Genomic DNA, 11,070 nt, shown 5'->3' on the forward strand with positions numbered 1-11,070 from the left:
TGGGATGAAGGCACTGCAAACTCCCTCTGCCCTTGGCCTGGGTTTCACTGCAGGGCTGGGGGTGCTGTGTGTAGGCAATGTGTCTGTCCCAGCCTCTCCCCCCCCACCTCCACCCAAGGTCTGTTCCAGCCCCCACCAAGACATGGAGATGTTCTGAACAAACAATCTTTAATAGATAACAAGAAAAAAGTTGTATAACACCACCCTTCTCCCTCCCCCCTCCCAATCCCATCACAAGGCCTCTAACCCTGCTCTCCCACCCCACTGCTGCAGGTGGAGGCTCTCTATTTGCGGCCCTTTCTCAGCAAGAAGCTGTTTCGTCGCTTTTTCCCCCTCTTTTCCAGCTTGGCTTTGGGCTGCAACTCATCGCCCTGCGGTGGTGACAGCAGCAGAGCTGGTGGTGTCAGATCCTGCTGCATCTCCTGGGTGCTCATCTGGACGCTGTCGAGCTGCTCCACGCTCAGCATTATGCTGGAGGCTTCAGGGATGCTGTAGTCAGAGGAGAGCATCTCTTCGGGCAGCGAGAGCGATCTCATGTCGTGACTGGAGATGATATCGTCGAGGTCAGCAAGATCCCCGAGGTCTTCGAGCATAGGGACGCTGCTGGGGTTGTCTTGGTTGACCACCTCCATCTCAGGGGAGCAGTTGAAGAGCCTCACAGCCTCCTCCAGCAGCACCTCATCAGGCAGCTCGATGTCTAAGCTCTCCAGGTTGGCCCCCATCTCTTGAGGGTCGGGGGTGGTGGAGGTGCCCATTGGGGTGTCACTATCGAGTGGGACGATGCCATCAGAGGGCACAGCAGGGCTGCCACTCGGAGGTGCCTCTGAGATCCTCAGCTGCTGGATCTGCCCCTCCAGCTGCTGGAAGTCAGGGACCGACGGCATCAGCGGGGTCACGGCGCCACCCTGCTGTTTGTAGGGCACAAACGGCTGCGGTGGGGCCGGGGGGGTCACCCAGCTCTGCGGAGCCCCGGGGGCAACGTTGGGCAACGAAGCGGAGCCCAGGGGGTTGGCCGGTGGCGGCGCGGTGGTGGTCGCCCACTCAAAGTGAAAGACACGGGGGTCGAAGTAGCAGCCGCACGGAGCCATCCACAGCCCTGCAGGGGAGAAGGGGAGTTGGGGAGGGGGCTCCTCGGGTCCCCCCGAGAGCTCACATGGCGGATGGGGGATGTCTAACCTGGCGGGGGACCGCGGGGCGCGCCGGGTGCCACCAGCGTCCCTATAGCCGGAGGTGCGAGGAGGGGCTGCTCCATCGCAGGAGGCTGGCAGGGTTTGGCTGAGCCTGGAAGAGGTGAGAAAACGCCATCAGTCCCCTCCCAAACCGACGGGAGGAGCCCGGGGTGGGCGGGCCGGGAAGGGAGCGGGGCGCGTGGAGAGGCCGGGGTTGGTCCTCACCTACGAAGCTGAAGAGCTCAGGAAGGATGAGCGGCGGAGCCGGGGGGCCCTGGGGGCCACGAGAGGAGCGCAAGGCGGCAGCCAACTCCATGCGCTGCTGTCCGCTAGCGGGTCCAACCGACTCTGCTGTGTTTGGGGTCTCCCAACGGGAATTGCCAGGGGTCCCAGCGTTCTATCCCCGCCCACCGCCCCCTCCTCATCTGGTCTTAAAGGGAGAGGAAGGGTTAACGGGGGCTGCTGTGACCCCACAGCTGTGGGTCTTTATGAGGTGGCGATGGGGCAGGGCTCGTTGGCCCCATTGCAGCCCAGGGGCCGTTTTGTGGCTGTGGGCTGTCAGCGCCGGGGCATCCCATGTGGCCAGCGCAGGGATGTGGGTGCTCAGGGCTGGATGTGGAGCCCCATAAGGATGAAAGTGGAACCCCGTAGGGCTGTGTGTGCTTAGGGGTGGACGTGGAGGCCCGTTTGGGGGTCCTGTTGTGTTTGGAGATGCTCTCTGCCTGGCACAACGAGGCTCTGGCTCTGGATGCCTGACTGCCGTGACTGACTTCGTGATTTACTGCAGTGACTTTTGGTGCAACCCTCAGCATCGCAGCATCGTTCTGCCTTGGCAAACTGTCTGGGGGGCTGCACCGTGGGCCATCCATCCTCCCCCTTTCTCCCTGCCCTTGAACCCACTGCCCCAAAACACATCTGCTCCCCACGTGCTCCCAGATCAAGGCACCTCACAAGCAAGCCTGGGCTGAAACTTGCACAGCTTTGAACAGCAATTTTTGGAGATCCCCTTCTGCACCCTGCTCTGCAGGTGGAACCACAGGCAGCAGGGACTGAGTGCTGCAGGGCTCGCCTGGACTCCTTGGTGGTGGAATGATGGCAGGCAGTGTGTGAACATGTGAGCATTGCTCAGCTGCACCAAAAGCCCCTCTGCTGCTGGAGGAGCTCATTCAGACAGCAGCTGCTCTTTGAGCAGGGAAGGAACGCCCGCTGCTGCGGTGCGGCTCTACCCAACCTCAGCTGCTGTGGTTGCAAACCCCTTTTGTACCCAATGGAATATTTTGGAGGGGATGAAGCTGATTCAGCCGAGCTGAGTCAGGGATGTGAGCTGTCTGCCTCGTGGCTGCACTCGTGGAGTCTTTGAGATACAGAGCAGCTGCATCTGTGACTGCTGCCTGTGCTCAGCAGCCTTCACTGCTGTGCTCGAGTGACACGGGCACAGAAAAAGCCCTCGAGGCAGCCAAGGGAAGGTCACTGTGCTGTCACCAGGCCTGCTTTCATTCACCCTTCTCTTTAAGCAGAGCTCGTGATGGAAAAACAGCTGCTTTGCATCCCCCGTTCCAGCACAGCCCTTGAAGGGGCCGTGTGACATCCAGCAGATGACAGCAGCCCCTGTGAGCTCCCCAAAAGGGACAGGATTCTGTACAACATCAGATGGTGGGAGGGTGAGGGTGGCTGCGCTCTCCAGGACCCCCAGGGATTGGGTCCATACACCTCACCCTCCCACAGGCAGGATTTGCCCCTAACCCAGGCTATCCCCATAGGAACAGAGTGCCACAATGGGAACAGCAGGGTTGAGCGGTGGTTGTGACGGGTAACGATGCTCAAGGTAAGAAAGCAACCGCGCTTCTAAAAACATAAAAGTTTATTTTGCTTCTGCGTGCAGCTGAGCAACGCGCACCATCCTGCTGCCTCCCCTGCACTCGATGCTGCAGGAAAGGGCTGCACTGCTCCTATCTGTAGGAATTGGCCTTGTGCTTGGGCAGGAAGGTGAAGTTGGTGGGTACAGGTCCCAGGAGCAGCTCGCTGAAGGGAAACAGAAGAGGTTTGTGTTCAGTACGGAGCCGCTGCCACCCCCACCTGCTGCACGGCACCGGGGCTCTGCTCAGATGGACCCAAAGCTTTCACCTTCCCACATGGCACCCAACTGGCTCTAGAGCTGAGCTTGAACCCTAAACCACAGCAATGGGAGCACAGACTCTGGCTCTTGGCACAGCCCTCACTGCTGGGAAGTCACTGAGGGTCAATGCCAAAATGGGATTCTAAGTTTGGTGACCTGAATACTAGCTTTATTGCTGGCACCCGCATGTCTAAAATCAGCACAAGCCTCTGAGAGCTCCTCCCAACCTCTTGCTGTGCTTGTGCAGAGCCAAACCCCCGTTAGTGCCAAAGAGTATTAAGGCTGGATCCTAAAATGATGTAAGCCAGTGCTATTGTGACTGATCCTCGCTTAAGACTTCAACTATTTCACACTTGGGAACCCACGCTGGATTTCCAGCGCAGAGTAATTTTCTTTACAGTCCAGGAGGCTTCGTGTATTTCCTGGATGCTGGTTCAATACAGCACCACTAAAACTTTCCATAAGACATGTCAGCAGAGTATCCCAGCAGGGCACATTGCTGTGTAATGAGAAGCTGTGATGGTGAGAGCAGAGCAGAGCATGCCTGGGAGCCCCCTCGGCTGCTTCACATCTCCTTACAATAAGCTTTAATGAATAAACCTAATTGGACTGGAAATTGAATTTTTATGGCTACGAATCTCTCTTAGAAGGTGCTGCAAAGAGCAGTGGTCACAGAGCTTTGCACAGCCCCACGTGGGCAGGTTCTGCTCGAAAAACCAGCAATTAAAAATCCCAATCAAAACTTAACGTGCTCATAACTTGCTTTCAGGCAGCCGCTCCCAGCACTACGTGGATGAGGATTAGCAAAAACCAGAGAAGCTCGTGGCTGTGCTCTATTTTTGTTAATCTCCGTTTCCATGACACAAGGAACAGCAGCTGGCTGTGCTGCACCAGTTCTCATTTTAGCTGCCTTGGAAGTGAAGCAGCTTCCCAGCCATTGCCTGTAGGCTTGTAGGAGTGGGGAGAAGCAGTTGTGTCTGCGTTTTGTTGCACAAGCTCAGAATCAGATGCTGAGGAATGGGGGGGTCGCACTCGGCTCCCTCCAGCTGGGGAAGCTGCCCTGCTGCTGGGCTGAGCAGAGCTGTGTGCAAAGTGCTGACAGCCCCAGCGCCCCATGGCTGCGCTGCCTCCTCTCAGTTCCTGCCTGTCCCAGGATGAGCAGTGTGTCATGAGAGAGGTCAGCCAGCCGAGGTCTGCATGGCTGTGCACGACCTCCTGAGGCAGAGGGAGGGAATGAGAGCCCTTCTGTGGCGACTCCAAGCTGGGTTCAAACCTCCAAGTGAAACTGCCTGACCTCGTGCTTTGTTACCTGATTTTAATCCAATCATCCACGTTTTGGCTGGCCATCAGTGTCTCCAGGTAGTCTCTCCCTATGTAGTAAGGCGGCCGCTCGTTGATCTTCTGAGGCAGGCGCTCCAATAACCCCACTGGAATATACCTGCAGCAAAACACAAACACTATGGGCACTGCGTGCTGCTGCTCAAGGAGGTGGGCCTGCTGTGGGGACAGTCCTCCAACCCGGGCACAATTACCTGCACAGGAACGAGAGCCATTCCAGCAGAAACTTCCTGGTCTTCTCCACACCCTGAGTATCTGACCCCCAGTGCTCCAGGCCGTAGTTGGTGAAGTCTTTGAGGATATCAAATCTCTCACTGGAGGAAATGTCCCAGTGTCTCTGCTCCTTGATTTCAGTGAAAAGCCACGGTTTGATGAGTGCTCCCCTGCAGCCCAATAAAACGTGCATCACCACTCCTGCGACTGATGCTTCAGAGAGGACTAAAATGGTTTCCAGCTCTCATCTGCCAGCCCAGCGCTGCTTGAGAAGCTTTCAGCCACTGTAAGCTCCCACAGACACACAGTGTCCCAAGTTTCAAGGAGTAATTTCATTCAGAGGAAGCTCTTCTCATATTTAGAGTTGGTTTAGGGATTTCTGTTATTTTTTTCCCTTTTTTCCTACTTTTTTCCCCTGCACAAATAGGCTCAGAAGCAAAGGGGGAAATGCAGCCACTTGCCTTGCAATCATAATTCCTGAGACGCCGGTCTGCATGGCTTGATCAGCATCTTCGTAAGACAAAATATCACCGTTTCCTGTGCAGAAGGGAGGGAGAAGCCAGAGGTCAAAGTGATGCAGCAGGGCAAGTCAGAATGAGCTAATCCAGGCATGGGATAAAATTCAAGAAGGACACAGGGTCATATCTAGAGATCCTCAGGAATGTTTCTGATTAACGTTCCCATCACGAGGAGGAGGAGAGCCTTCTCCTCTCTCTCCTTCTCTCAACTCCTACCCTGAAGGTTTAGCTGGGATTCTCTGTGCCGTGCTGCCTACCAACAGAAAGCACCTGCTGCAACCAAGGTGCTCTGCGTGCTGCCCTCCATCCCGCTCTGCTCCACGCTCACCAGGCCAGGCCTCAAGCAAGCAGGCAGAACTGAGCTGCACAAGACTTCATGGAGAAGGGCCAGGGATAATCCAAGCTTTCCCCCAGACTGGATGTATTTGGGGGCTGTATTTTCCCCTACTCTTTTTGTTTTTAACGTTTTTCAAACCGCATCCTGAAACACCTACCAAAAAGAGGCATGGGGCTTGCTATTTTAGCACATTCTGCTATGTAGTCCCAGTCAGCAACTCTTGTGTACCTCTGCTCCCTGGACCGGCCGTGCAGCTGCAGAAAGAAGTCACAGTGAGACCTCACTGAGCACCAGAAAGGAGGCAGAACAGCACAGGAGCACTGCAGGAGCGTGCTTTGACAAGGCAGTGCCACCAGGCTGGGGTACAGGATCCTAATGGGTGCCCAGCTGCTAACAAAGCAGGCTGCAGGGGTGGTTTGCAACGCTGAGAGATGCTGGATGCTTTTCTGAGTAACGTTTGGGCTATTTGCAAGGCAGAGCAGGAAGTGACTGCAGGCAGTGAAAGGGAATATTCACTGTGGGCAGGAACTACTCATCCCCATGCAAATGATTAGCCAGCCCTGATATAATGAAGCTCATCTGAATGAAGCCTCTGTTCCAAAGCCACCTCCTTTTGTAACGGATACAAGCTTCAGGAGCAGCGAGGACAATGTTCTAAATATAAAAGCATCACAATTTGTCTCTCTTTTTAGGAGCAAGCACCAGAAGATAGCACACAGATAGCCAGAGGTGTTTGAAAGAGCTACTGAGCTCTGGGCAGGGGGTGAGGGTCACACTGGGCTGACATGCAAGCAGAGCTCCCTGGACAGCAGCCAACCATTTGAAGCCCCAGCACCATTGCAAGTATCCCAGTACCGTGACCATGGATGCCCCCCACTCCCGGATCTTGGGGATTATTTTATGGGCCACATTCATCTTTTCTTGCACCCCTGTCCGTATCTTCACAGTCAGTGGGACGTCCAGCACCTGCAGGGAGGGCAGAGTGAGGCTGGAGAAGCAGTTCAGCTCCACCTGCTGCTCTCCTGCTGGCAGCCCCGTGGTTGGACTCACCGAGTTCATCCCTCGGACAATCTGCTCAAATTTGTTAGATCGAGTCATCAGAGCACAGCCTCCACCCTGGGGAAAGAAAGGTGCCACAATCAAGACTTTCTGCTCCCTTGCATAGAAAAGAGCAGCCCTCTATTCACAGAAAAGCAGCTAAAACTCCACGACTTCCCAGACTTGGTGTTGTTTTTTGTGTTAAAACATTCCCTTTCTCCTTTTTCCCTCCCCACTTCAGCCTGCTGTTGAAGTCTAGTGTCCATAAACGACCTGGTAACTCTGGATCAAACTGACAGGAGCAGATCAGGGAGCAGGAAACGATGCAAACAACGAACATCTATGCACAGAAACAAGGCATGCTGCAAACATCTCCTTACCTTCTTGTAGACCAGGTCGATAGGACAGCCAACATTGATGTCTACAAAGTCCACATCAATCGTTTGGTTCAGGAGCTCTGCACATTTGGTCATCGTGTCTGGAAATGCTCCCTCCAGCTACCAAAGGGCGACAGTTTGCATGAGCTCAAGCAGCAGCTTTTTGCCTCAGAAATGAGTTTAATTTGGCTGCACTCACCTGCACCCCAAAAATATCCTCGGTGTGGTGTCGTTTGAGGAGAGCCCACTCGGAGGACTGGCCCTGAAGCAGGTTTGTGCACACAGCCATCTCTCCACAGGTGACATCTGCCCCAAAGCGTTTGCAGATCCTTCTGAAAGGGAGGTTACCACACTGAAAGACAGCAGACAGGTCATTTGTGGGGAGATGAGCTCTGTTCCAAACGTGGCAATGGCAAATTTTGACCAAAGGACAGAACTGCCTACTTACTGTGGTCAGTGGGGCCAAGTAGAGCTTGCCTTGGATTTCCAACTGGAAAACAACCAGGGATGGAGGAGCATGTTAGCAGAGCTGAACCGGCAGTGGTAAAACACGAGGAGATCCCAGTTAGCCACTTTATCACCTGTCTTGAGAAAACTCAGTGGGAAACCCAGGAAATCACTGTTATTTGTTTAAGAACCTCAACAGCTCCCTGACACTGTATCATTTGGGTAAGAGAAACTTTAATTGCTCCATCTGTTTTCACTGCTCAGCTTGGAGAAAACTCAGTTAAAGATGCAGCAGGATGCAAGACTGGTTAAAGAGGTCAGGAGGAGGCAGTGCTCAGCCTCCCCTCAGGAGAGCACTGCACAGTACAGCCATATCAACCAGCCCCAGCCTCGTTTCTCCTTGCAGATCATTTCTACCCGCACTGACAGCTCAGCTCCTCATTTCCCTCACGTGCAAAAGGCTGAAGCTCCTCTTAGCTCCCACTCCTTCAATAACACCACTGGCTTCCCGCCTGCATCCTTCCCCTCTCATGACAGTAACGTGGTCCCCATGCAGCTCAGCCCCCTCCCTGCCTGTCACCCAGCTAAGAAGTCTCTTCTGTCTTCCCCGGGGACAGAGGCAGCAGCCCTTGACCAAATTCTCACTGCTCACCTTCTTCTTCTCACATGACCTCAGCTTTACAATGTCTTCATCTGTCACTGGACCTGCTGTTTTGGTGGGGCACCCCCTCCTGCTTTCTGTGGGCTGAGGACTCTGCACGGGAGCTGGTTTGGAATCTCCTCCCTCAGGTAGCACAGGACATTGTGAGGGGTCTCCCAGGCCATCCTCAGGCGTCGTGCAGTTGGACACCTCCTCACCCTCTGCAGAGCACCCCGGGGCTTTGCCTCCTTTCCTATCATCGTGGTGGGGCTTGGCCAGGCTGCAGAGATACTCATCAGCTTTCTTAAAGGTAAATTTCTTCTTGCGCAGCTGGTGCTGGAGGTCCTTGGAGAGGTTGTTCCTCACCAGCGATTTCCCCTCCCATTGCTTGGCCAGCTCTGTGTTGACCACGTTCTGGTATCCATCCCCAAGGTGGGCCTTGGCAAAGCGACAAGTGATGCCGTAAGGACACTTGCCAAAGGTTTCAAAGAGCACGCAGCTGGGCCCCAGGTCGGCTGGTTTTGCTGCCATGTACTCGCCGACATCGTGAAGGAAGCGGCACCGTGGGCCAAAGTAGCATTTGTCTGCACAGCCCTTCAAAGGAGAAAGGAGAGATTAAAGCTCTGCCCTCTGCTTCCAGTTGTGGGCATATCTGTACTACCGAGGTGAGCCTGAAGAGGGGAAAAAACCACACCGAGCACCCATCACTCCCTAAATGACGTTGGCCATGCCACGAAGCATGAAGCCAAGTGCCAGTGCTGGGGGGCACTGAACACCTGAGGGGCTGTTTTAGCCCTGTGGACTCAGGAAAGCTGATGCTTTGCTTGCCCTGGTCAGCCTCACCCTACTACATGCTCCCCAAGCAGCCAACAGAGGCAGTTCTGCCAGCACAGCCCTGTGCCCTCAGCTCCCTCCTTCTGGGAGGGATCTTTGTCTTCAGTCACTCTGGGATGTGCTTCCCTAAGCTAAAAAACAAAGAAACCCACCGAGAGCAAAGCAAGGCATCACACCCCACGTCACACCTGCGTGACTGATGGACATAACCGGCTCTTCTCATAGTGGTTGGGCTTCATGCAGGGTCTGCTCTTGTTCTGCCCTCGGGCTCGTTTGCGCTCCACAGGCTCCTTCTCTCCATCTTCGGGCTCCTTCTCCCCATCCCTGGACTCCTTCTCCCCGTCCTCGGGCTCCCCTGGGCTTTCTCCATCCTGGCCCTGCACATCCAACCTCCCCCGCTTGGCAGGGGGCTCGCTCTGCTCGCTGCTGGCCTCCTTCTCCTCCTCCCTGTCACCTTCTTGGCCACCAAGCTCCCCGTTGGCCCTCAGGTAGGCATGGAACTGCTCTTTGGAGGTGACAAACCTGCAGAACAACCATGATGCTGTGAAAAACTGCACTGCCAGCAGCACAGGGCTGTGAAGTGCCCCCACCTCCATCCTCGTCCCCAACTCCATCCTCATCCTTGACCTCATTCCCGCTCCCAGTTCCACTCCCATCCCTAACTCCATGTCACACAGAATGGCCGGGGTTGGAAGGGACCCCAAGGGTCGTGAATCTCCAACCCCCACCACACGCAGGGCCACCAACCTCCCCATTTCACAGCAGCCCAGGCTGTCCAGGGCCCCATCCAACCTGGCCTTGAACACCTCCAGGGATGGATGGGGCATCACAGCCTCTCTGGGCAGCTGTTCCAGCACCTCACCACTCTCACAGCACAGACCTTCCCCTGACATCCAACCTCAATCTGACCTCCCTCAATTCAAACCATTTCCCCTTGTCCTGCTGTCATCTCCCCTTTCAAAGAGTTGATTCCCCTCCCGTTTGCAGGCTCCCTTTAGGTACTGCAGGCTGCAATGAGGTCACCCTACAGCCTTCTTTTCTCCATGCTGAACAAGCCCAGCTCCTTCAGCTTGTCTTCGTAGTGGAGAGGCTGCAACCCCCTGCTGATCGCTGTGGCTCCTCCAGACCCTCTCCATCAGCTCCCTGTCCTTCTTGTACTGGGGGCTCCAGACCTGGACACAGTGCTGCAGATGGGGCCTCACAAGAGCAGAGCAGAGGGGGACGATCGCCTCCCTGTCCCTGCTGCCATCCCTCTGCTGATGGAGCCCAGGATCCCGTTTGCTTTCCAAACTGCAATCACACACTGCTGGCTCATTTGCATTCATGCGTTTCACCCCTCAGGACCCCCAGGTCCTTCCCCGCAGGGCCGCTCTGCAGTCTGTACAAACACCTGGGATTCCTTCAGCCCAAAACTCCGTCTTCATCCGCACCCCCTTCCCCAACCTCACTCCCATCCCCTTCCCAATCCCAATCCCCACCCCGCAGTATCCCAGGATGAGGCCCTGTTATCCCCACTGCCCTCCTGCAGGCCGCAGCCCCTCAGCGAGCATCGGCAGCTCCCCCAGCCGCACCCCAGGACCAGGCCGGCCCCTCAGCCGCCGCAGGGAGAGCTCCGTGCGATGGCCGATGTCTCACGGAGCGGACAGGAGCTCACGCTTGGCCTCGAAGCCGGCACTCACCGCTCCCGGACCGGCGCCACTCCCGCCGCCGCCATTGCTGCCGCACGCGGCGATGACGTCACTCACGCGACGGGGGCGGGAGGCGCGTGCTGGGCGGCTATAAAAGGGCGGGCGGAAGGCGGGTAGCGGCAGAGCGGCGGGTGGTGCGGGCTGCGGTGTGTGGGTGCTTTATGCACGGCCGTATTGAGGCGCTCGGTTAGGTTCTGTGAGGGGTTGCGGCGTTGCTGGGGGCTGCGAAGGTCGGCGAGACCTCTCAGCTCTGCCCTCTGTAACGAGAAGGGCCGCCCCAGCCCTGGATGAGGGAGCCCGGCCTGCAGCCTTTAAGCCCTCGCCCTTCCCCCGGCTCCCTGGCGGCCCGGGCTGA

At 56.1% G+C, this 11,070-nt stretch overlaps 2 protein-coding genes across 8 annotated transcripts; both read right to left on the reverse strand.

Annotated features, from left to right (window-relative positions):
• Positions 1-279: 279 nt before the first annotated feature.
• On the reverse strand, positions 280-1,485 carry PRR22 (proline rich 22). Its single transcript, XM_042837030.1, has 3 exons — positions 1,395-1,485; positions 1,177-1,281; positions 280-1,096 (listed from the first exon to the last, which is right to left on the reverse strand). The coding sequence occupies exons 1-3, from the start codon at positions 1,483-1,485 to the stop codon at positions 285-287; spliced, it is 1,008 nt and encodes a 335-aa protein (XP_042692964.1). The 3' UTR covers positions 280-284.
• Positions 1,486-3,012: 1,527 nt separating this feature from the next.
• Positions 3,013-10,767, reverse strand: DUS3L (dihydrouridine synthase 3 like). Of its 7 annotated transcripts, XM_042837038.1 has the most exons (13): positions 10,707-10,767; positions 9,216-9,549; positions 8,206-8,787; positions 7,555-7,596; positions 7,306-7,458; positions 7,110-7,226; positions 6,742-6,807; positions 6,547-6,657; positions 5,849-5,945; positions 5,298-5,373; positions 4,818-5,006; positions 4,595-4,723; positions 3,013-3,191 (listed from the first exon to the last, which is right to left on the reverse strand). In XM_042837038.1, the coding sequence occupies exons 1-13, from the start codon at positions 10,739-10,741 to the stop codon at positions 3,119-3,121; spliced, it is 2,004 nt and encodes a 667-aa protein (XP_042692972.1). In that variant the 5' UTR covers positions 10,742-10,767; the 3' UTR covers positions 3,013-3,118. The 7 variants fall into 7 exon arrangements, 6 of the variants coding, with proteins under 6 accessions (XP_042692972.1, XP_042692970.1, XP_042692969.1 ...); XM_042837036.1 differs by having other exon boundaries at positions 4,595-4,742; positions 4,818-4,966; positions 6,547-6,807; XM_042837035.1 differs by having other exon boundaries at positions 6,547-6,807.
• Between the last annotated feature and the right edge of the window lie 303 nt (positions 10,768-11,070).

This window comes from Centrocercus urophasianus, unplaced genomic scaffold, assembly GCF_019232065.1.
Source record: "Centrocercus urophasianus isolate 14NV4802_14NV808 unplaced genomic scaffold, USGS_Curo_1.0 seq_66, whole genome shotgun sequence".
Taxonomy (NCBI): Eukaryota; Metazoa; Chordata; class Aves; order Galliformes; family Phasianidae; genus Centrocercus; species Centrocercus urophasianus.